The sequence below is a fragment of the Tachysurus vachellii genome, chromosome 7 (genome assembly GCF_030014155.1).
Source record: "Tachysurus vachellii isolate PV-2020 chromosome 7, HZAU_Pvac_v1, whole genome shotgun sequence".
Classification (NCBI taxonomy): domain Eukaryota; kingdom Metazoa; phylum Chordata; class Actinopteri; order Siluriformes; family Bagridae; genus Tachysurus; species Tachysurus vachellii.
In genome coordinates, this window is record NC_083466.1 from 17,364,743 (window position 1) to 17,389,523 (window position 24,781).

Sequence of the window (24,781 nt, forward strand, 5' to 3'; positions counted from 1 at the left end):
GGCAATACCACGACTGAGGTGCCCTTGAGCAAGGCACCAAACCCCCCAACTGCTCCCCGGGTGCTGCAGCATAAATGGCTGCCCACTGCTCCGGGTGTGTGTTCATGGTGTGTGTGTGTGTGTGCACTTTGGATGGGTTAAATGCAGAGAATGAATTCTGAGTATGGGTCACCGTACTTAGCCTTATTTCACATAACTCATATGATTTCTCATCATTTCCCCCACATTGTGTCCTGAGTCCCCTGAAAGAGGCTCCAGGTTCAACACGATTCTATGTAGGGATACAGAAAATGGATGGATGAATGGACTATGCCACTAAATCACTGGAATACGGTGAAAGAGAAAATAAGCGTGTACACTTTTGTTTTTAGGAACTAACAGCAAAACATGAATGTGTTTGTGTGATAGTGTGTGTGTGAGTGTGTGTTAAATCAGTGTTGTAACCAGGGAAATGAGGTCTAAAATGTCTAGAAACATTTTCACCTAGAAAAGTGACTGTAGGCCCAGTGTTATATTTTGTACTATATTCTGCTAGTTAGTGGGAACAAAACCGCTGAAAAGAAAACCGTTTACTGGTATTTATATTTTATTGCAGTTACAGACTTGTCCAGTAGGTGGCTAAGCTACACTAAGGTTTGCCAAACGACGACGACGACGAAGAAGAATCCGTTCTAGAGAGTTCCAAGTGCATTGTGGGAGCGTCACCCGGCACCGGTCTTCCTGTCTCTCCTGCCAAAATGATGGTAAGTGCACAATCATGTCTGTTGTATCTGTTAATCTTCCTCCATCCGCGCTGAGAACCGCCCGTAACCCGTCTGTCCGTTACTATGTAGTGAGAAGACGTTATGTTCCCGACACCGGTGTGTTTATTTCCTGCACATTGGACTGTATTTGTGTTTGATGTAGTTTAAGTGGCGCTCGCGCTGCGGCCGTTAGCTACAGCTTTACGGTTTGTCGCTTGCTGGCCCGCACGTGCGCATGTTTGGCTCAATGTTTGTTTGTGTGCGATGTTCATAATAGTCCGAGTCTGTCGCAGAAAGAAAGAATTGGAGTAACGGTGGGATAATTGTGTGTTTCTAAGCTGATGCTGTGATGAGAGAGAGAGAGAAAAGCCCCACCTCTTTATAGCTACATGCTAACAGTGAATGGGTTGCTAACGGCTAATAGAAACACTGTCAGCTTCTGGGGGTCATTGTTTTGTTGTTGTTACTGTTTACATTGTACTTTGAGTTTAGTTGTTCTGCATGTAAACAACACACACACTAGTACTTTTAAGTTATTTCTAAACTTAAAAGTTATTCCATTATCTCACATTATTATCTCACATCATTCTCACCATTATCTCTCATTATCTCACATCATTCTCACATTATTGCAGAGGAGAAAATAGGATCTCTATTGTAGTGTAATGAAAGTGTATATATAAAGATTTTGAATTGTTTTCTTGTCACATCATTGCCAAACTCACTTAACTATCATATCATGATCATATTACACATCTTTTGTACCCAACTTTCTCACACACGCCTGTTTTCATTCCTTATAGAAAAGAGTAAAGCTTTAAAAATACTCAAACATTTCATAAACATTTAAAATGGTGTGCTGTGGTCTTTCCGAAGTGTTCGTTCTTCTTACAACACAGATTGTGTGCTTTTGGTTTTTTATTTGGTGTAATGTAAAAGAGACACAATCGGTCACTTACACTAGAGAAGATATAAAGTCATCCCAGTTTCATCACTTTCCTCTTTTTATCCGCTCTATCAATCCTGAAAAAGAGAAATTATTCTTGTCATTTTACGAACAAGTTTCAAAGCATAAAGTTCTCTCTTGAAAACCTTTCTGTTTAAAGCTTTTGACAACAGAGACTCGTTCCCTAAGCTTTAACACTTCCTTACAAATTGCTTCAGCATATTAACTTTTTTCTTTGTTTACAAACCTTTCTTTATTAGTTGTACATTATGTGGCGTGTCTATCGTACAAGTTACAATTTACAAATTTGAGCGTTTTGTCTCTCTGTACCTTGCTGTTTCTATTGCTAAGTTGTTTATTTTTTCCTCTCCAAAGCCCACACCAGTAATCCTGCTGAAAGAGGGGACGGACACCTCCCAGGGTGTCCCTCAGCTTGTCAGCAACATCAACGCATGTCAGGTGATTGCCGAGGCTGTGCGCACCACACTGGGTCCCCGAGGCATGGACAAGCTCATTGTGGACAACAGAGGTGAGAATGAGATGAGGGGGGACAATTTTTTGCTTGTCGTTCACAGTAGAGTATCCAGTGTATTGTGACTTATCTTCAGTCTGTACTAAGGCAATGATGAGAGCGCTGAAGTTCTGTGTGTTTGCAGGTAAGGCCACCATCTCTAACGATGGAGCTACCATCCTGAAGCTGTTGGATGTGGTTCACCCTGCAGCCAAAACCCTGGTGGACATTGCCAGGTCTCAGGATGCTGAGGTGCAGATTAAATGGGACTAAAAACTTTAAAAAAATGTCAGGAAATGCTCAAGCTCATATATTTGGATGTGTGTCTTTAGGTTGGAGATGGCACCACATCTGTGACGCTAATTGCAGCAGAGTTTCTGAAGCAGCTGAAGCCATTTGTAGAGGAGGGGCTCCACCCGCAGACCATCATTCGATCTTTCCGCGCTGCCACGCAGCTCGCCATCAAAAAGATTAAAGAAATTGCTGTCACCATCAAAAAGGACGACAAGCAGTAAGTCTGAACCCAGAGCTTTTATTTAGCAGACAAATTGTCATGGAGCTGTAATATGGACGTGTTTGGCTGTTCGGTAGAAAACAGAGGCATCACGTTTGGACTTAAACACAGAGTGTTTTCTTTTAGTAAGCTGTTATATTGAAGATGTTTAATTGGTGTCAGAATGACTACTATTAGCAATAGGGTTGGGAACTGTTTTTTAACAGGAACCGCGCGGAATTTTTAAGTTTCGGTTCCAAACGCGGTTCCGGTGTGATGACGGGCAAAGCGCTGGGAGCGGTCACTTTAAATAGCCATCTCTTACCTCATGAATATAAATTGTTTACACTGTTTACAGTCACACAACCAAATTAACGCAGCTTACCACAGAAATCAGTCACTTGCGCTGCTCTGCTGAGGTACGCTTTGTGTTAAACATGTCTAAAGTGTGGATTCATTTCCAAAGCTACAACAATGAAGCAAAGTGTAACACGTGTGAAAAAATGCTATCCTGCAAAGGCGGCTGTACAACTAATATGACCAAACACTTGCTCCAGCATGGCATAAATCTGAAATCATGCAGTTTTTTTTGAGTGTTTGAGACTACTGTACTTCAACAGGAATAAATGATAGTGACTGAAAATATCAATTTACATCAATTTACATTTTACATGTCCATTGCTAAATGTTTTCCTAAGTTGTAATTCTGGATGTTAAATTTGATGTTGGTTTTATTTAAATTGATATGAATTGAAATGCTCTGTTTAAAAGATTTAGAGTGATTAATAAACACAAATGGAATTGTTTAAGTATTGTGCATTATTTTTCACATTTCTTTTATTATGGAATCGGAATCAGAACCGGGAATCATAAGGCAGAACTGGAACCGGAATCAAAATTTCTTGTTACCCAACCCTAATTAGCAAGATATTTCTCGCTTTCTATGTCTCTCAGTGAGCAGAGGCTTTTGTTGGAGAAGTGTGCTGCCACAGCGCTGAACTCAAAACTGATTGCCAACCAGAAGGACTTCTTCTCTAAGATGGTGGTGGATGCGGTGATGATGCTGGATGAGCTGCTGTCACTCAAGATGATTGGCATAAAGAAAGTTCAGGGTGGAGCTTTGGAGGTGAGAACTCGGGCTCTGTACGAGTTGTAAATGCCAAGCAAATGCACATCAGTTTGTTTTCTCACTACGTGGTGCTATCAGATGTGCTTTTGTTAATGTCTGTGTCCAGTAACTAGTGTAATATAAATTCAATATGTTAATACAAATGGACTTTCAGTTAAAAGTCTAGTTAAGTATGTTCAACAACCACTTGCTCTAAGATTGTTGGAACTGAATCTATATTTAATGTTCAATTTAGTTTTTCTACCTTGTTAAATTTCATGCATTTTAGTGTAGATGAATTTCTGGTTCAGTTTTAATAGTTCTATATCGAAGTTCATATCCATTTTAGGTAACCGTACTGTTTGTTTCTGCAGGACTCTCAGCTGGTGGCTGGAGTGGCCTTTAAAAAGACCTTCTCCTATGCTGGCTTCGAGATGCAACCTAAACGTTACGAGAACCCTAAGATCGCCCTCCTCAACATCGAGCTGGAGCTGAAGGCAGAGAAGGACAACGCTGAAGTTCGTGTCAGCAATGTTGAGGTCAGTGTCGGTGCTTTCTGTATAGTCTGCTACACCAAGCTACCATTGTTCTTTTTTATTTATTTATTTATTGTTTTTAATTGCAGTTTAAGTATATTTAATATAAAACACTGTCGAAATTAAATTGTCGAATAAAACACTGTCGAAATTGTGCACGCTCTGTTTTTCAGGACTATCAAGCCATTGTGGATGCTGAATGGAACATCCTATATGATAAGCTGGAGAAGATCTACAAGTCTGGAGCCAAAGTGGTGCTCTCCAAACTGCCTATCGGGGATGTTGCTACACAGTACTTTGCTGATAGGGATTTGTTCTGCGCTGGTCGTGTCCAGGAGGAGGATCTGAAGAGAACCATGATGGTAAGGAAGATTGTGTTGTTTGTGGGTGCATATGATTTTATTTATTTATTTGTTTATTAGCATTATACTTATTTAGCAAAATTAAAAATCCGGTTATAACTTTGGTCAGGATTGTCATTGTTAAAGAAATGTACTTAATAGCATCGTTATATTTATTAATGCAATAATTCGGTGCATTTGTATATTTTGGCTATTGATTGTGCATCCTGAGTAACTCAACTCTAAGTAAACTAAGTAAAGTTGAGTGACTACGGTGTTTCCTCCAGGCCTGTGGAGGCTCCATCCAGACAAGTGCTGGCGCTCTCACTGATGACGTACTGGGTCGCTGTGAGCTCTTTGAGGAGGTGCAGGTTGGAGGAGAGAGGTAAAGATGGTTCATTCACATTTTGTGATAAGCTCTTGTCCACATGAGTAAAAGTGCACATCTATAACGGTCACATTACGTAACTATAAAAATGTTTATTTCCACTTTTCTAGGTACAACATCTTCAAAGGCTGTCCCAAGGCCAAGACATGCACCATCATCCTGAGGGGTGGAGCTGAGCAATTTATGGAGGAGACCGAGCGATCGCTGCATGATGCCATTATGATCGTCCGCAGAGCCATCAAGGTGTGTTACCAGTCACTGAAAAATATTTTTAATAGATTTAAAATATGTTACTTATTGCACACAGTTTTGTCAAATTAAAACTGCCTGCTTAGCCCCAATGTTTTCATTTCTTAATTATAGAATGATTCAATTGTGGCTGGAGGTGGAGCTATAGAGATGGAGTTGTCCAAATATTTGAGGGACTATTCCAGGACCATCCCAGGCAAGCAGCAGCTACTGATAGGAGCCTACGCAAAAGCACTGGAGGTCATTCCCAGACAGCTGTGTGACAATGCTGGCTTTGATGCAACTAATATTCTTAACAAGCTCAGAGCCAAACATGCTCAGGTAAGAATACTGATAATGTTTTTGCTATTTTTATCTCACACACACACAATACCAGTCTGGCGAATTAGGTCGACTGAAACTATAAGCTACTAATTTGACACATTACTATAAATATTTGTGGTTAGTTTGGCCTGCTTTCTTCGACAGAGACCATTTATCTGACATTACCAACAGGATACAAGAATGTGTCTGGTTGGTCATCTTCAAAAACTGCAGTAAATTGGTGGCTCAAAATGAGTTAAGAGTGTCGTAACTGTACCTTGCTTACTTGATGTTGAAACATGACATTATTCTGTTGGGGACGGCGCTGAAGTGCATAAAGAAAGAAATTCAGATTTGTGCCAAAAAAGCAAATAAAAGATTACACACTGTTAGGCAATTGTAGAGCATCTGATACTGACCTGTCATTAATCACTATTTTACACTGTATTTGTTTACATCCCGGCTGTTAGTATATTATTTATTTATTTATTTTTTGGTCAGATCAATTTTCACTGCCACTGGCCAGGACAAGATGACTGGATAGATTTTTTTTTTTTAATGATTAAGTGTATTAATGCATTCACAAATTGTGTGTCTATTAGGGTGGAATGTGGTACGGTGTGGACATAAACAACGAGGACATCGCAGATAATTTCCAGGCATGTGTGTGGGAGCCAGCTGTTGTGCGCATCAACGCTCTGACTGCTGCTTCTGAAGCCGCCTGCCTCATCCTCTCTGTGGATGAGACGATCAAAAATCCACGTGCCGAATCCGGTCAAGCACCTGGTGGTAGAGGCAGAGGTCGTGGAAGGCCCCATGCCCATTAGAATGCCACACAAGCCACAACCCTGGGCACAGCATTTCTCTATATGTGTAGCCTCTGGACAGATAGTTCACAAAGATGCAGTTTTGGTCCTATTTTTACTTACTAACCTGATACTGAATGCCTGAAACGTTATTAGCTGTTTTGTGTGTTGGCTACCAGCCACGGAGTGCAAAAAAAAGCTTGCTTTGTTAAATGCCTAACTAGTGCTTATGTGTAAGGTTATGTAAGTAAAGTGGGACATTGGCTGCTGCTACATAGTGGCTGCTTGTTTTTGTTGTAGTCTAATCACACACAAAGGACATTCTGGTTTGTGAAATTGTAGAAGCACTGATCCTGGCCTTTAAGCCAGACTGCAGGATGTTCCCATGTTGTCATTCAGTGGAACTATTTATTGGACCATTAAAATCTGTACTTTCACATTTTGTCTGCTGTCTTGTTTGTATTCTTTTATTTAAATACTGGTGCTCAAAGAAGGTTTAGCAGCATTTTTGCTGCCATGTTCACCTACTTTAAATGCACTGTGTTTGTACTGATCTTTACTATAGTGTATATAGCATATATTGGTACAAAAAGATATATATAATCAAAGGAATGCATAACCAAAAAAACACTACTGTTTAGAGAAAACAATGTAAGAACATTTTGTGTACATTTGTAATGTGCGTATATGATTTCTCGTATATGAAGTCCTTGTAATGTATTAGTGTTTCAGCCACTAGGTGGCACTGTTGTAAAAAAAAAGGGAACATGTATTGGCCTGTGTAACAATTTTGATCATGAAAAAGAAACACTACTTGGACAGTAATAACTCGGCAATAGTAGATACAAAAATAAAGTTTTTAAGTGGTTTCTTATAATGAAACAGCTTGAGAAACAGAAAATGTGCCAAAATATTTCAGTATCCAGATAAATGGATTCTGAATTAGTCTTTTGAGTTGTTTATATACTTTATTATCTGGCCTTTAAAACAATGATGATTTTTGGTTAGTTAGACAGGAAGTCAATAGCAGACTTAACCTGTCTCCCTGTGGCCATGTCAATAGCAGTCACTTTAATTTCAGTGTCTCCAAACTGCATGGTGGCTTGTATCTCCCTGCGCTCAAGTGCTGCTCCATTTGTTCCTTTGCTGATGGCACCTGTGTCCCCCTCAGGCAGATCCAGTGTTATGGTGCCACACTTCCTAACTCCAGCATCTGTAATGTACACTACATCATCACTAGTGCAACAGTAAATATTTATTATAATCTTCCTTTGGCCCACTCTGGCTGGAGTGTAGCTCCGCCTGACAACCTCTCCCAAGGCCACTGACTGGTCAGTAGAAACAAAGCGATCCAGGATGTCTGTGCACCACTGCCGGCCATCTTTTATGAGAAGTTTCTCATGTGGATGACGACCCTCAATAAAGCGATTTAGGACACCAACACCATATGTTAAAGGGCAGCGGCGGACTCGTACCACTGTGGGGTCTAACCCAAAAAGCACTGCCCCCTTAAGGATGGTAAGACCCACATCTTGAGGGATAATGATGCGGCAGCGATGGCCCAGTGCATTCTGGACTGCACGCTGGAGCATTGGAGACTCAGCAAAGCCACCCACCAAGAACAGAAAGCGCACGTTCTTAACTTCTTCCTTCTCCATCAGCTCCTCTATTAAAGAAGAGGAAAAAAAAAATTTACTGAGCTGTTTTTAAGGGGTTTTATTTACCGAAGTGTGTGAGTAGAGATGTTATATCTTACCAATGTGTTTGATGAGCTTGCTGATGGTGGGCTGGAAAAGCTCATTTGTAGCATCTGCTGTAAGCCTTAGCATCCCTTGAGAAGACCATTTTACTATGTTTATACTGAAAGACATCAAAAAATGGATGATTTTACACAGGAAAGTAAAAGTGCACATTTTAATAGTCTGTGTTATCCTCGTCAGTAGAGAATCTCATGTTCGGTCTTCTGTGTTTCAAAACAATGGCAATCATTTTCCATTACCAGATCATTTCATATATATTATATTTCATATGTAATTACTCTGTAATTCTTAGTTCTTTATTGTAGAACTATATATTGTCTTTTGTAGCTCTGTCTTTATTTAGTACCATGGTCCTGGAGGAACATTTTTACTTTTACTTTTTTCTGTTTTTTCTCCTAATATAACCTTGACCAGTTTGAACAGCCATACTTGCTCTTGCGTAGTGCTGTCTCCACGCTCTGGCCACAGTGTCTCTTGTAGAAGTCGATGAAGGAAAAGGGCAGTGAGATATTGAGTGCACTTGTTCTGCTTGGGGCTGCTGTGCGTTTGCGGGCCTCAAAGGCGATGGTCAGGTCCACCCAGGCAGCCGGACGTTTGGCTTTAAATGTTTCAATAAAGTCTGTGCCGAATATCTTACACAGCATGGCCTCAAAAGCCAGGTCTACGCCTACCGCACCATAGGGACCTCCTGAAAAACAGAATGTAGTCTCTTGAGTGCTCAATGCTCTGTGTATCAGTAAAAATTGAAGTGGGGTGGGGTGGGAAGAGAAGGGAAGGGAAGGGATGGGAAAGGAAAGGAGAGGAAAGGAAAAAGGAAAGGAAGAAGGAAAGGAAAGGAAAAGTCTGTACTAAGAAAAGAACAAAAACCTGTTTAAATTAAAAGTGAGGTTGTATCGATAAACAGTCAAGCAACAAAAATATGAAAAGCTTTCAGGAATTCTTCAATCAAAGGCAAATTAAGCTCTTGTAAGGCAATGGAATATTATTTCAGTGGGGAAATATTTGTGGTTATGCTTCCGGCTATTTAATTTCTTTCTGATGGTGCATGGATACCACAAAACCTTAAGGAAGGTTTAAATAAGGAGAAAGAGTGTTTTACTGATTACTGTAGACTACCTTTTGTAAGTGCAGAGAATTTACATATTTTTACTATCGTAATAATTTTAAGAGATTAGATCAAAAAATAATAAAGAACAGCTATATCAACAAATCAGAAGTGCTGCATTTAAAACAATCAGATACTAGATTCTGTATCATTTCTTAAACTTCATGTAGTAGTATAGTATAACATCCAATCAGACACATTTAACTGGCTGCATCTTCCACTCCTGCACTCACCTGATGCTTTGTACAACTCCTTCAGTGTTCCCTGAGGCTGTTCAATCTGATGTACTGTAAGATCCACCGTCCCGCCTCCACAGTCTGCCACTATGTACTTATCACCTACAATAACACACACAAGTTTGCAAGGCAAGGGGTCATTTCTCTGTGGTAAAGCACGAAGCTTTATTGAGCATAGAAATTGCATTTAGGGCATATTTAACCATGTCTGTAAAAGGGCTTCAATGTTAGTTACACTAGAGAAAGCTCTGGTGAGAAGGGGGGGAAGTATAAAGAGTGTGAAAAGGACATAGCCTGAGGGCATAAAGCATGGAAAGAAGAGAGGGAGCATGCTTCCTCTTATTTATTTAAATGTATTTAAATCCATTTCTTTGAAGTTTCTCTGAATTTGCAATTAGCTCATGAACCTAATTCAAATTTTACGTGACATACGCAATCATACACAGTACGACATATAGTGAAATGTTTTTTTATGTCATTTTTTATAAGGTTAAGAATAAAAATAAAGTAAACTAATAAAAGTAAAACACAAATTAGATACAATAATTAAGAAATAGAACATCTAGTGCATATAGGGCAAATACGGTGGAACATATAAATGCCGCTTCACTTTTTTCATCTATTCCCAGTAGGACCACCCACACCCCTCTTACTACAGTAGAAAAAGTAGCCAGCGCCCCAGCCAAAGTCATCACTAACATCAGCAAAATATATTTTTTGGGTTTTATGTGAGGAGTTAGCACATATTCTATATTTCTCTCTGTGTGTTCTCTCTCTGTGTTCTGCTCTCTTGCTTCTTGCTCTCTTGTTCCTCCTCTCTCTTGGCAGGAAACATCTGGACCCTGAAGAACTGATTATTTTGACCTGGACCTCCTGAGCTTGCCTGGCAAGGAATAGCATGCTTTAAAATACACACACCCCCACAAAGCACCTCCATACAGTCCATGCAGCCACAGCCAGAAATAACATACGCATGATTACCGGCACATTCGAATATAGGTTTGGAATTACAGCAGAAAAATATGTAATTGTAGAGGTCCAAAACAAGACGCATTGCTTCTCTGTCCCACAGATTAAATTGTATTAAACTTTAGGTACAGGAAATGTAAAAAACACTAGTGGCTTTTTGTATAATAGACTGATATGGTGTACCACAAAGATACTGTGCCTTTCTCAGGAAATGAAAAGCCATGTGTGTTTGTGTATGGGTTTTGTTTGGCTGGTATTATATGTTGAAATAGTTATGGTTGAGAAGTCTGATTTGTGTTTGTTGTATCAATATCAAACAGTTCTGCTCATTCACTAATAAGCCAAACCATTCCATCTATAAATGCAGCTTGCCTCATTGAACTGCTGCAAATTTCTTTCACAACATATCCATCTTTAAGGCTGTGCTTGCAGATGTGGACACGTGAGTACCTCTTTCACCTAATGACATTATTATAATTATCATGTCATTGATTAATGTGTAGAAACATCACATGATAACATTACACCTGTTTGTCTGAGTTTTACTTCTCATAAAGGTGATTACAGAAAAAAAAAATAACAGTAAAAGATATATAAAGGGCTACCATTTTATTTAACACTGAATGTTCAAAAAACAGTATAACACTATTTCATCTGTATTTATGTTCAGTTACTGCTTTATCTTTATTAGTGAATACAGTTCCGATCCTGGAAACACCAGATGTGAGAAGAGAATACATCCTGTCTCAGGGCACCATACACACACACACACACACACCTAGGATTAATCGATGTTGCAATTCACTTGGAAGGTGAGACTGGAGAAAACTAGAGCACTCATAGAAAACCCACACAAACATGTGAAACTCATACACAGATAGTAACCCAAGATCAGCATCAAGCCAGACCCTGGAGCTGTGAGATAAAAAAATATCTGCTGCACCGCATCCTACAACCAATAACGTGGCTTATTCTTCATATGATTTTTTAAGAAAAAATCAACAACTTTTCATTCTCAACCTAAATATATTGTGTTATGTCTCTTACCCGTCTGCATCTCAGACCACAGTTCCCCAGTTCCACTCTCCACGAGGAACGTTCGGCTGTGTCTGGCCCTGCGAAGCTGTTCACGTGCTGTAAAACACAAACGTACATTTCACTCTGTAATCTGTGAACCGTTGTTACTAATCAGCAGCACATGGCCTTCATTAGCAAAAACCACATTACAACAAGAAGAAAGGCATGGGGGGTTGGAGTGGAGGTTCAGAACAATAACAACACCAACATTTTTCATGAACATGAGTTTTTTTCTTTAACACATACTGTTCTCAATGTTTCACAACTATGTGGTATTGTGTAGCGTATGAGCCGCAGCAAAAGTTACAGTACATCTTAAAAATAACCTACTGAAGGATTCTCTTTCTGGCTGAAGTGCCTGTATTCCAGGGAGAATGTTTTAATTGTTGTTGTAAAACACAGCGTTTCCTCACTTACCACTCATATCAACTGTGACCCTTCATTTCAGCCAGCGCATTAAAGTTGCATTTGATTCAGCTGTACCATGCAAGCACTTTTATGGCTTGCATGATCCAGTTGCCAGTCATAGAAGTAATTTGCAGGAATCACAAAAAAAGTGTACATTTACAGCTTATAGCAACTTATACACTTAACCAGAGCGAGTTGCAGAGATGCTTTGTAGTTTCTATCAAAAGATGACTTCACGTATGCATAGGTCAGCATCCAAGAATATCAAACTAAACCCAGTCAGAGAAGAGTTAGCATAATTAGGAAGAGCAACAAAAATATTATGTCAAGTATTTTCTGATAGTGCTTTTAAAGTGCTTAGTAAAGACAGACGGAACTTTATTCCATCATTTGGTGCCAGGACAGAAAACAGATTGGATAAAAGCATATAGACACCTGACTAATCACAATCATGTGCTTGATGAGCATCACATTCCATATTTAGTCACCTCCACTCTTCTAGGAAGGGTTTCCACAAAATTTTGGAGTGTGGCTCAGTGCTCATTCAGATACAAGCGCATTAATCAGGTCAGGAACTGATGTTTGGAGAGAACGCTTGGTGTGCAGTCAGCATTCAAATTCATCCCAACGTGTTACCCAGAGTGTTATTCCTCTCCAGCTTTTGTAAATCATATCATCATGGATCTCACTACATGCACAGTTGCACTGTCATGCTGGAACAGGTTTTGGGCCTCTTAGCTTCAGTGAAGCGAGATTGTAATGCTACAGTATACAGAGACATTATTTCTATCATTGTTGCAGTTTGAAGAAGAACCACATATGGGTGTGAAGGTCTTCCTTGGATACTAGGTGATATGTAGGTTTGGGCTGGTCCATTTTTAGCTTTGTAGTAAAACATCATTGTTTTAAATCTAGTGTGAGCAGTTCATGATAGCCAGTGGATGGAACACAACAATAGGGTGACGTGGTAGAAGTTGAGGAGTGTACAGTCAAGTCCACAAAAATCACACCTTTGCTCGTTATACAGCTATTTATTGGACAGTCTTCAAAACTTTAAAAATCCTTAAGGGATCATTGGTTGTGTTTCTGAAAAAAAAAAATCATTAAATATTTTATATTGAACCCTTTCACAAGAACCATAGTTATCCAACAAACCCTTAAAGAACTTTTTTTAAACATATAATTTAGCTACATATTTCAACATATATAGTAGAGCATTCAATACTGACCACTTGGATGTCTTAAGGGAAATATGTAAATGAATACAATCAAGTCCTTACAAATTCTTTGTATGTTTCAGAATTTCAGAACTGGGGCACTTTTACTTCAGCACAGAACCTTAATCATGGTCTGGAAACCATTCACAGTATGGAACAACATTAAAGAAGAAATGAAAGATGAGAAAAGAAAAGAAAACTAAAAATTACATTTAGAAAGTAATGACTTCCAATCCTGGCTGACATCATTGGAGCCAAAATTTAATTCAGATTTGTCAGTTTCCCTATACAAGGTCAGCCTGAGTACGTAATATGAGAATCTGAGTGTGTGTACGTTTGTATTACGGTAATCAATAATGAGAATCATTCTAGATCTTGGTATACATGTGTGCAATCAAACTGAGTGGCATGCTTTCATCAAGTACATGCTTCTACACAGTTGCTAAACCTTTTATGCCATTGTGCTTGGCAAAGTCAGTGATGGGCAGCTCCAAAGAAGCTCTTTTCAAACTTGAGAGAGAAAGAGATGGAAGAAAGGAGAGAAGAAGCAGTAGGGTATACACAAACCTGGAACAATTTCAATGTCAAACATGTTTTTGGGACTGAGAGACCAGGGAGTCATTATTCAAACACTGGATTTTACAGAAAAAAAAACAAAGGGGCAGGGGTTTGAAGGAAAGGGCGGGTATAGAGAGTAAATGTGAAATGTTTGACTGAACAGACTAAAAGAGGCTGAGATCATGGTCCAACAGCACCTTGTTCCAATTATGTGTGGTGTGTGTGTGTGTGTGTGTGTGTGTGTGTGTGTGTGTGTGTGTGTGTGTGTAAAGGGGGGGTTGTGGTGCTAAAAGCTTTTGCCTGTATACTATGAGTTTGTATATTTTTATGCAAGGGAGAAAGCTGAAAAAACTAATAGCTTGTTTAGAAATGGCTGCTGTAAACAATAGGGGGTCTTATTGTTTTATGATAGATGCTGGGGGTGGTTTATTTGAGGGACACCAGATTTTAAAGGGAGAATGACAGTCCTGGCCCCCAGATTGTCCCTCTTACTCTCTTAATATAAACCACATGCTGTTTTGCCATACCCCTCTGACTGAACCACCCCCAAGCGCTTTATTTGATCCTACATTTACCCTGACACACACCACAGAAGAACACAATATTTTCCCTAATAGACCACAACCCCACCAAGGGATGAAAGCCCATCTTGATTTCCCAAACCCCGAAGATGTTTTGCATCCCATGTTAATGCAGCAGCGTGATCTGCTTTGCTGTGCTGGAGCTTTGCCTGTAGTGTTCTTTGTACAATCATGTTCATCATTAAATGAAACATTTAAAAAAGGAGAAATGTTAAGAGGTACAATACCTTGCCTAAAACTAGAGTCAAAGGGGTGGGATCCATCCACATCCAAGCCATTTGTCATTGGTCTCTGGCTGAGGTCAATGACCTGGTGGAGGCGGAGCTTTCTACAATAGATTGAAGCGGCTTCAGGTTCAAGAGCAATGAGTAGCTGCTCAACGGAGTCTCTAGCCACAAGGCCGGCCTATAGAAAAAAGAACAAAAAGAGATTGAAGAATAGATGTAGAAATTGAAATACAAGCAACAGTATCTAAAGCCTTTGGTCAGTGCTGCTTTACTGATCTGTGCTAACTACACAAGCACAATGAAAAGCTATGAAGAATAAGCCACAATAATGTATTAAGTGATTTGTTTTTCTCAATTTTTCTCCATCCGTCTCTCCCTTTTCTCCCTCTCTATCTCTCTGTCTCTCTCATGTTGGCCGGGGCAGGCGTGGTTTCCTGTATTTGTGCACCCGTCTCATGTATTGTTCAAACTGAGAGCCACCACCAGGAGGAAACTACGCCCCTCTCGAACCCTCAGAACCGAGGAGAGCAGAAAGGCAGTGCGGGTCATGGAGGCTGTCTCAACACACTCCTATTCGTGCATGCATTCCTTTTTTACACACACACACTCTGAAGATACAACTAGACTAGACTCTCTGTGGGTAATGTCATCTGTATGTGTGTGCATGTGTGTGTCAGAAAGAGTAAGAAACATGCAGAAAGGCATGTCGGTGAGTTTGAGTGTTCCTGGCATTGATGAATACCCTGTGGTTATACACAGATGGTCTGAGTTCAAGTGGATTACCAGGTAAGCAGCCTCTCTCATGAACTGCTTGGCTGGTTGTCTCCACACAGCAGGAACAGTGATGACCCATCGCACTTCATCACTTTCCAGTACAGATGAACACTGGTCCTTCACCTCCTACACACACCACACACAAACACAGGCAGGTCTAGGGTTAACTTTAATATATTGTTCTGCTTTAGAGAAAGCTACAAAAACAAACAACTAAGGACACAAGGATACAAAGGTTTTCAAAAGTAATATACAGTCAGGTAAAAAAAATATTTGGCTGAAATAACTTCAATCAGACATTTCTTGTAGCCATCATCTACCAGTTTCTGACACTGACTAGAAGAAAGTTTTCCCCGCTCCTCAGTGCAGATTTTTTCAGCTGTTTGATGTTTGAGTGGTTTCTTGCATGCACAGTCAATTTCAAATCACCTGACAAAATCTCAATAGGATTTAGATCTGGGCTTTGGCTTAGCCATTTCTGAATTCTCAGTTTTTTACTTTTCAGCTATTACTTTGTGGATTTACTGGTATAGTTTTGTCATGTTGCAAGGTCTAGTTCCCCTTCAGCTTAAATTTTTTGACAGATGGTCTCTCATGTTCATAAAGCACCTTCTGATACAATGTAGAATTCATAGTGGATTCTGTGATGGTGAACTGACCAGATCCTGCTGCAGTAAAGCATCCACAAACCATAACACTTCCACCTCCATGTTTCACAATTAATATGAGGTTCTTTTGCTGAAATGCTGTTTGGTTTATGCCAAACATGCCCTCTGTTATGGTCTCCAAATAATAAAATTTAGACTCATCTGCCCAAAGCACATTATTCCAGAAGTCTTGGCCTTTGTCTCTGTGTTTTCGCAAACTTGTCTTGCCTTCATGTTTTTCTTAGACAACAAATCTTTCCTTCTTGCACACCCTCACTCACTCTCACCCATTTTCTACTGCTTATCCGAACTACCTCGGGTCACGGGGATCTCAGGCGTCATCGGGCATCAAGGCAGGATACACTCTGGACGGAGTGCCAACCCATTGCAGGGCACACACACTCTCTCATTCACTCATGCAATCACACAAAACGGACAATTTTCCAGAGATGCCAATCAACCTACTGTACCATGCATGTCTTTGGACCGGGGAAGGAAACCGGAGTACCCGGAGGAAACCCCCGAGGCACGGGGAGAACATGCAAACTCCACACACACAAGGTGGAGGCGGGAATCGAACCCCCAACCCTGGAGGTGTGAGGCGAACGAGCTAACCACTAAGCCACCGTGCCCCCTTCTTGCACACCTCCCATGATAATTAAAATTGTGCAGTCTCTTTCTTATTGTAGATTCATGCACTTTGACCTTAACTGTAGCAAGAGCTTGCTGTAGGTCCCATGATGATATATTTTTTTTGAGACTTCTTTAAGCATCTTGTGGTGAATTTGCTTGGATGTCCTGACCTGGCCATGTTGGCAGTTGTTTTAAATGTTCTCCACTTGCAAATGATTTTCGAACAGTGGAATGACTCATTACAACTTCTTTTGAGATCTTTTTATATCCCTTAACAGACTCAACATCAACAAACAATAAGTATCAACAATCTTCTTTCTGAAGACCCCTTTGGATCTCACCCTGATACTGTACCTCTCACTTCAACAATTAAGAGCAATCCAAACTAAATGTCTGGGGTTTAAATAATGCAAAACTCCTTCAAAGTGCTCTGTAACAATGTTTTAATAATTTGCACCTGATGTGATACACCTTTAGGTAATATTAACCATTTTCAAAACAACCAAATGTGGGGTGATCATTTTAAAAAGACCTGTCTTTGGTTTTATTTGTTTAGTTATATCACTTAAATCTTCCAATATTGTTAAAATGAAGATAAAATGTTTAACTATTTATCAAAAAAAATAAATAAAACACAGGTTTTCACAGGGTGTCCTAATTTTTTCACATGACTGTATAAGCATTCATAGCCTGAAAGCCTAGATTTGTAAAAATGCTAAAGAGATCTATGTCTAATTCCAAATATTGCATGAAAAGGTAAGTCTTTGGATCTTTGAGGAAGGACTAGAGAAGGAAGAGCTATATATTTGTATATATATTTCAGGGATAATATTTATTATAATCTTGATTTTGTAATTTCATATTTACCTTAAACAGTCTACACTGCCCCATATGGTAAAGAAGTCTACCTTACATTAATGGAAATCACATTAAGCAGCTCATATGCTAAATTGATAAGAAATTGATGTGGTCAGATTTGATACTTACATTTATTCATAGGATCCAGAAAGTAAGAGGAGAATGGATAAGATAAGATAAAACAACACAGTGTTTACTGATCCCACCATCTTAACTCTTACACGAAGACACACACAAACAATTTGTCATTTTAATTCTAGCCTTTGTTTAATATTCTTTTTACATGCATTAATTCCCACACTGAGCATTTTAGTGCTGGTACTGAATGAATGATAATTGTGTGAGACTGTACAGTATATGTCTGGAATGTGTGGGATGAGACAATGCCAGGTTTTGGTGTGAAAGAGATGGAAAGAAACACTGGTTTTATACTTTACCTTTAAGGCATGCTCCCGGAAGAATCTTAAAGCATGTGCAAAAACCTCAATGGCCCGAACTCTTCTTCCACTCACTGACTCCAACTCTGTCACCATGGTGAGGTCCTACAAGACAGGACAAAATTCTGCAAAATGTTTTTATCTTCACATTCCTTATTCAGTCACTCTTTTCTACAAACTAGTGAATGCTCTTCCTATTTTATTTTCATAATGCTAACCAAAGCCCAGACATACTGGAATTTTATGTAATTCCATCCACAAATATTGACCAGATATTATGTTTATTAGTTGATTGCCTGCATTCTTACACTGGTGCTATGGATCTTCATTTTGAACTTATCAAAGTAGAGCCAGTGTCTAGCTTCCTCAGGATCCAAGTCATGATAGCTGTCTCGTGCTGCAAAGCCAAAACTGTGGAAGCGCAGTTCAGGGGTCAGCAGCAAACATGTCGGGCTCTTCTGATTGGCCACACCTGGATCGCCACCCTCCCATCGCCTGTGGAGATTGGAAGGATGATGCTGTTAAGATATAGAATAAGCATTTGGTAGAGATTGTGCCTAACCAGGATGCACGATACCAGTCTTGTCTCTGGTTCTGATTTAATTCATGATTTTTTCAGTGGAGTGCTGGTTGAAACTTAGTTGTGCCAGAAATCCTGGTGTGATCAGTTACCTCATCATATGGATGACCTCTGGGTCCTCTGTGAAACTGAAGGCATAGCCACTGGAGGTGGTGCCAAAATCAATAGCCACCACTACAGAAAATGGACGTGCTACACATGGCCTCAGCTCAGTCCTCTGCAAAGAGGGATGGAGATACAGTTTAAAAAAAGTTTAGTAATGGAAGGAACGGGATAAAATATTCAACCAAAAAAATTTGGTCTATGTCCAGTGAGAAAGAGAAAACAGGAGCCTCTCCATCCTTTGCCGTAATCTTTTTTCAAGAAGTTGTGGTTATCAGATCTGCAGCTCTGCCTGGCTCTGCCTGGTACTGATATAAACTGCCTCCTTTCTATCTCACCTTTCATTCCTCTTTCTGACCCTTTTAAAAACTACATTTAGGAAAAACTGCACATTCCAGGTTTCATATTACAAGGAGTGTGTCATGGCTGAATATCTTAATGCTTTCTGAAGGTAGGCTCTGGATTAAAGTGTCTTAGAGTCTACCACAGATTGCAGTGTGTATGAGGAATGTAGGATTGAGCCTCATACAGTCCTAGAAACATATAAAAGTAATGAAACATAATTGCAAACATTGCAAATACAGCTTCTTGCTTTACTGTTCCTGGGCTTTAAAGCAGTAGTCAGCTTTGGCTTTTCTCTATTATGGTTAACAACAAAAATGTGGATGTGGCACATGATCTGAGATTAGTATGTGGCATCATACCGGAGAGGGTGAGGGAGTGAGAGGAGCGATACTGCAGTCATTCCTGGAGGGAGAGGGGGAGCTGCTTGGAGATGTAGACCTGCAACTGTCCTCATCTTTAGGAGAAGAGACAGAATGATTAATGTTCAAAACCCAGATTAATTTAATTTACCTTTTTAGCTGACAACCTTTAGGTAGGATTTTTCAAATTATACACAAAGTGTCTAGGTCCTTTGCAAGGTCCCTTTGATTCCCATTTTGTCACATACCTCAGAGTGATGGTCCGGTCTCTATTACCTTGTATTAAGACAGTTCAGCATTGGTATTTGGTAAGAAAATTGAAGCATCCGAATAGTGTAGCGAAGCAATGATAAAGAATTTCAATTAATAGCTATAAGCAGACAAAATTCAGCGTGTAATGCTTACATGTTCTTCTAGACCCTAAATAATATATAAATATTATTTATATAACATTTCAAACATACCACAGGGAAAGTTTGATGTTCAAATTAGCTATGTAAGAGATCTTGCTAGATTATTTTTCTTCTGATTACATTTATCTTGCTCATAAAGTTTGTTTCACCCTTGTTTACATTGTCATTCACCACACAAGCATGAAAGTGCCTCTGAAATTAAAGGCCTCTGCCGCTTAAAAGCTGTTTCTAGGTGTATCACAATTTATGAAAATATTTATCCAGGATTTCTCTCTCATTTCTTTCTAAACATTTTAAAAGGCTGAATCTGTTTTCAGATTAGTGCTGATGAGATTTCCTGAGGTTTCCAATGATACATAAATTAACTTGAAAGGCTGCGTCACCTTATGCCTCCATTATAATGACTTACGAATCACTCTAGCTTAAATAACTACTGTATATGTTCCCACAAATGCATACATGTCCAAACCGGCACACACAATAAATAATTCACTCATGAGAATGACTGGAATGTTATCACACGGAAACACGCGCATATCACAGAGGGGACGTTAAATAAGGATATGCCACACCTATGTGAACCATAGCACACTACTACCAGAATATGTTCTGTTTACAAATTATATTTCATTAGAATCTCTTTACAATCATCACATACTGTATACACCATACTTTAATAATATTAGTCAACTTCATAGTTAAAAATCGAGTGTTACTGAGGGATGCAAGCATTAATATTGTGTTAGGTCAGTATTAAATGAAATACATGGTCTCCAAATCTTTAAAATATGAGCCAAATGATGACAAATAAATTCTCAGCCTTACATATTATTAGTATATTTTAATAGGTATAAAATGAGTAACATTTTGTACTATAGGAGAATCAGGAATGCTGATGGTAAATGTAAACTCTGACTTGTGCAAAAACAAATAAAACGTCTACTGCCTGTGACTTCAGAATGCTTTCATAATTTCCATTAGCAAAAAATGGAATTTAAATTGTACCAATCACTTTATTAGGAACATGTCTTCCCCTGTTCATTCATACAACTATCCAATCAGCCAGTTATGTGGCAGCATCACAATGCATAAAATCATTTTACATTTACCAGACACCCTTATCCAGAGTGACTTACAACTGAGGGTTAAGGGCCTTGCTCAGGGGCCCAGCAGTGGCAGCTTGGTGGACCTGGGGTTTGAACCCATGACCTTCCGATCAGTAGCCCAACACCGTAACCACTGAGCTACCACATCCCAAAGCCCTACCACCTCCACACAGATACAGATCAAAAGCTTCAGTTAATCTTCACATTAAACAACAGAAAGAGGAAAAGTTGTGATAATTTCTGTGGTCATTTTGAACGTGGCATGGATGTTGGTGGAAGACAGGTTGGTTTAAGAATATATTTCCTGGGATATTTACTTGAAGCAGCCATGAAAGTGAAAAAAACATCCAGTGAGTAAGAGTTCTGAAGATGGAAACACTTTGTTCTTGAGAGAGGTCAGAAGAAATTGACCAGACTGTATTCAACCTTCAGGAACATTACAGTAGTAAAGCAACCAGTCTCTATACTTGTGGTGAGTAGAAAAGCATCCCAGAATGCACAACACACATTGAGGCTGATGGGCAACAAGAGCAGAAGACCATGTAATACAAATTATACCTGGAACCTGGAGACTGTTAGTGCTGGGCTGCAGTTCTGCCATCATGGAGGAGTCAGGGCTATCACAGCCTGATTAGGGCAGAAATATTATCAACAGATCAGTAGAATTAATAGTATATTGACTGTATTCAACAATTAATATATTAGTTTATATCTATTGAACAGCAAAACTAAACAAAGAACATCATATCCTACTTTTTTATTTCTTCTCCAACATGTTCTTATCTGCTTAGTTCCTGGATTCTTATGGTACCTGTCTATATCCTTTCTTTATGGTTTAGAGAGAGAGAGAGAGAGAGAGAGAGAGACCCTTTAACTTTGTTTGTATATTTTACTGTCGAGGTGAAACTCACAGCCACTTTTCTCCACCATTAACACCAGCTGTCTCTATGTCCACTCACACAGGCATGATTCTGTTTTTTTTTTTATTTCTTTTTTATTTTTACTGTTTACAAGTTTAGGTGATAGTACAAAGTTTTGTGCAGCCCTGTAACAATAGTGTTTAGCATTTTCATGTTTTAAGTACTCTATTATTTTTACTGAATTGTCCCTCCAAGTGGGGCTTTCCCAAAATCCAGACAGTTTGGAGTGGCATCACTCCAGAGCAAGGGAAAAGCTATTAACAATGTCCTCCAAAACCTTCACAAGATACTAAATTTAGCATAGCTCACAGGACATAAATAATATGAGCTATTGGTGGAAGTGCTACACCTTAGTGTCTCTCACTTCTACTGCTATCTTTTATATTCCCATTATTCTCTACAACAAACCAACAACAAGAAGAAACAAGAGACACTAAATCAAGCTTAGGATGCCCATCTTTAAGCCTCCATTAAAACATTATATGAGACATGGAAACACTAATATACAAAATCAACACACAATTCCAATTACTGTAATTGCAGTTGGCCCAGCACATTCTAGTGTTCTTCTAACACACCTGATCAACTCATACACAACTCTTGCAGGGGTTTAGTGTATTGTATAGAGAGAGTAACAGTTTCTCTTCTGGAACTCAGCACATGCTTTAGAGAATTGAGGTGCATGGTTACTATAAGACCAGTCATGCAAAACACTTTACTGCTCTATACAAAAGCCAGTTTTTGCAGGAGAATATATCAACTTACCCCTGCGATTGATGAACCAGTTCTCTGATCTTTGTGCCCAATCACTTGTGTTTAAATCCACAGCTAGAGAAAATGCTTTGTAATATTTCTGATGCTCTTTATTGATGAAATGTTCAGCTAGAGAAATCAAGAAGTCAGAAAAAATAAAGGCACAATTAGACTGTGCTCAAAGTTCGAGCTGGTGGACAATATCCAAACACTTTTTAGTCTACAGCCCAGAGAAGAGATTTCCCTTTCACTCCCTCGCAGTGTGTTGCCTCCTGTGTCTGTATCCAGGCACTCAATCCCTCAACTGCATTGGAATGTCAGAGAGGAAAGGGTGATACAGAGAGAGCCACACATACACATAAGTTTTAGTTGGCTCTGGAGGGTCTCATAGTGCAGAAGAGAGGGGAGGGGAAAGTGACTTCATAGGGGATCATATTCAATGACCATGTGCAAGCGTGTGTGTGTGTGTGTGTGTGTGTGTGTGTGTGTGTGTGGAGGGAGGAGAGTGTTTAGAGTGGCAGTACAGAGTGATTAAGTCATCTGCTCCCCCTTTTCACGTCTTCCTCTCTCCACACCCCCTGCATCAAACCCTCTGTTTTTCCTCCCGTCCCAGCTCCCCCTGTCTTGCCTCGACTTTCTTCCTGTCTTCTTCTCATTCGCTTTTATCTTTTGCCCTCTTCACTTCCTCATCCTAGCCCATCTGTTTCTTTCTCCATATCATCAAGTCTCATGTTGCAGCACTTTTACAGCCTTCACAGGCAGAATAAGAATGTAGAGTGTGACTGTACCATTTATGCTCAAAATGGTTCTAAACTCTTTTCATATTTTGGGAGACAAAATGATGCAACTTGATTAGTTGTAGTGATTGTCAGCTAAAGAGTGTCAGTATATGTGCTATGAGTTTAGTGGCAAGTCAAGAATACTGCAAATAGTAGGAATAAGCAATAATTATCATTGCTGAAATTTTACTGAATGTTACTGTATCCAATACATACAAGCCATTATCTTTATATAAAAGCTTTAGCAAAAAGCATCTGACATGAATAATGTCAAGTTAATACATGTAGTTTCAAGTTTCAGCATATGTTTGCAATGCAGCTGATAAACAAAAAATGTTTTGATGTATTTTGCCCTACTAGTAAAATGTATTTATCATCATTTAAGTGTATGTGAAATAATCATCATTTAAGTGTATGTGAAATAATGATCATTTAAGTGTGTGTGAAATAATGATCATTTAAGTGTGTGTGAAATAATCATCATTTAAGTGTATGTGAAATGACTTGTATGTGCATAAATTAATAGGAACGTAAATATATAGTTATGTTGTTTGGTATAAAGACAGAGGCAGAACAGTATAAATAAGACTGGATATTTGTCCTATTGCAAAAGACTTTTTTTAAATTTAAGGACAGTGGTCACGTGAAATCATTAATTATCACTTAATTATTTGACTCCTTTTAAAACCTAATGATATGTGAAATCATAACAACCCTTATCAAAAGTTTTCATGTCCTTGAATATTTGGCCACATTATACACACACAGGTTGACACACAGAGGTTTAAATGGCTATTAAAGGAAGTTTCCACACCTGTTACTCATTGTAATTGTAATTATTGTCTGTGTATAAACAGCCAGTGAGTTTCTCAGCTCATGAGATGATGCACTGACTTGGCTGGATACTGCACCATTGGGAAAACAAAATGAACTGCCAATGGACTGCTTAATAAGGTAGTAGGAAAAGGATAAAAAAAAAGATTTCTCAACACTTGGAAATGCCAGTCAGTACTGTTCAAACCCTGATAAAGAGGTGGAAAGTAAGAGGTTCTGTTGATAATAAGCTACCGTCAGATAGACCAAGAAAGATTTCACCCAGTACTACCAGAAGAATTGTTTGGGATGCAGGAAAAAACCCACGGACAACTTCGACAGAAATACAGGCTGCTTTGGATCTGGTGTTGTTGATCCAAGAAGCACAATAAGGAGGTACTTGAACACAAATGACCTGCAGGGTTGCCAGGAGAAACCCCATGTGCCCATGCGACAAAAAGACCCGCCTTCAGTATGCCAGACAGCACATAGACAAGCCTCACAGCCTCTGGAGCAGAGTCGTTTGGAGTGATGACACTAAAATTGAACTTTATAGTCACAAACATAAACGCTATGTTAGGAGAGGAGTCAACAAGGCCTATGGTGAAAAGTACACCATCCCCAATGTAAAGCATTTTGTTGCATCTCTTATGCTTTAGGGCTGTGTGAACTTGATGAACTAGTAGAAACTGATGGCAAG

The 24,781-nt window shown here is 39.3% G+C and overlaps 2 protein-coding genes across 3 annotated transcripts; one reads left to right on the forward strand and one right to left on the reverse strand.

Moving 5' to 3' along the window:
• The first annotated feature begins 595 nt into the window (after positions 1–595).
• On the forward strand, positions 596–6,866 carry cct7 (chaperonin containing TCP1, subunit 7 (eta)). Its single transcript, XM_060874675.1, has 11 exons — positions 596–743; positions 2,065–2,218; positions 2,346–2,452; positions 2,533–2,711; positions 3,648–3,819; positions 4,176–4,340; positions 4,511–4,699; positions 4,966–5,063; positions 5,177–5,309; positions 5,430–5,636; positions 6,221–6,866. Exons 1-11 carry the CDS (start codon positions 738–740, stop codon positions 6,443–6,445), a joined length of 1,635 nt encoding a protein of 544 aa, XP_060730658.1. The 5' UTR covers positions 596–737; the 3' UTR covers positions 6,446–6,866.
• Positions 6,867–7,263: 397 nt separating this feature from the next.
• On the reverse strand, positions 7,264–22,869 carry hspa12b (heat shock protein 12B). Of its 2 annotated transcripts, XM_060874673.1 has the most exons (14): positions 22,502–22,869; positions 21,570–21,642; positions 21,375–21,443; positions 19,298–19,392; positions 18,584–18,708; positions 18,220–18,406; positions 17,912–18,016; positions 15,346–15,462; positions 14,563–14,740; positions 11,542–11,628; positions 9,523–9,627; positions 8,614–8,872; positions 8,181–8,284; positions 7,264–8,090 (listed from the first exon to the last, which is right to left on the reverse strand). In XM_060874673.1, exons 3-14 carry the CDS (start codon positions 21,418–21,420, stop codon positions 7,429–7,431), a joined length of 2,070 nt encoding a protein of 689 aa, XP_060730656.1. In that variant the 5' UTR covers positions 21,421–21,443; positions 21,570–21,642; positions 22,502–22,869; the 3' UTR covers positions 7,264–7,428. The 2 variants fall into 2 exon arrangements, with proteins under 2 accessions (XP_060730656.1, XP_060730655.1); XM_060874672.1 differs by lacking the exon at positions 21,570–21,642 and having other exon boundaries at positions 22,502–22,868.
• Positions 22,870–24,781: the final 1,912 nt, after the last annotated feature.

Excerpts from the sequence above, each read along its gene's own strand:
- cct7 (XM_060874675.1), top strand. Across the intron at positions 2,453-2,532 it reads CCAGGTCTCAGGATGCTGAG|GTTGGAGATGGCACCACATC; the intron begins GTGCAGATTAAA and ends GTGTGTCTTTAG. Across the intron at positions 5,637-6,220 it reads TCAGAGCCAAACATGCTCAG|GGTGGAATGTGGTACGGTGT; the intron begins GTAAGAATACTG and ends TGTGTCTATTAG.
- hspa12b (XM_060874673.1), bottom strand. The coding sequence starts at position 21,420 with ATGATGGCAGAACTGCAGCCCAGCACTAACAGTCTCCAGGTTCCAG. Across the intron at positions 15,463-17,911 it reads TCCGGGAGCATGCCTTAAAG|GAGGTGAAGGACCAGTGTTC; the intron begins GTAAAGTATAAA and ends TGGTGTGTGTAG. Across the intron at positions 9,628-11,541 it reads GTGGTCTGAGATGCAGACGG|GTGATAAGTACATAGTGGCA; the intron begins GTAAGAGACATA and ends GTGTTATTGTAG.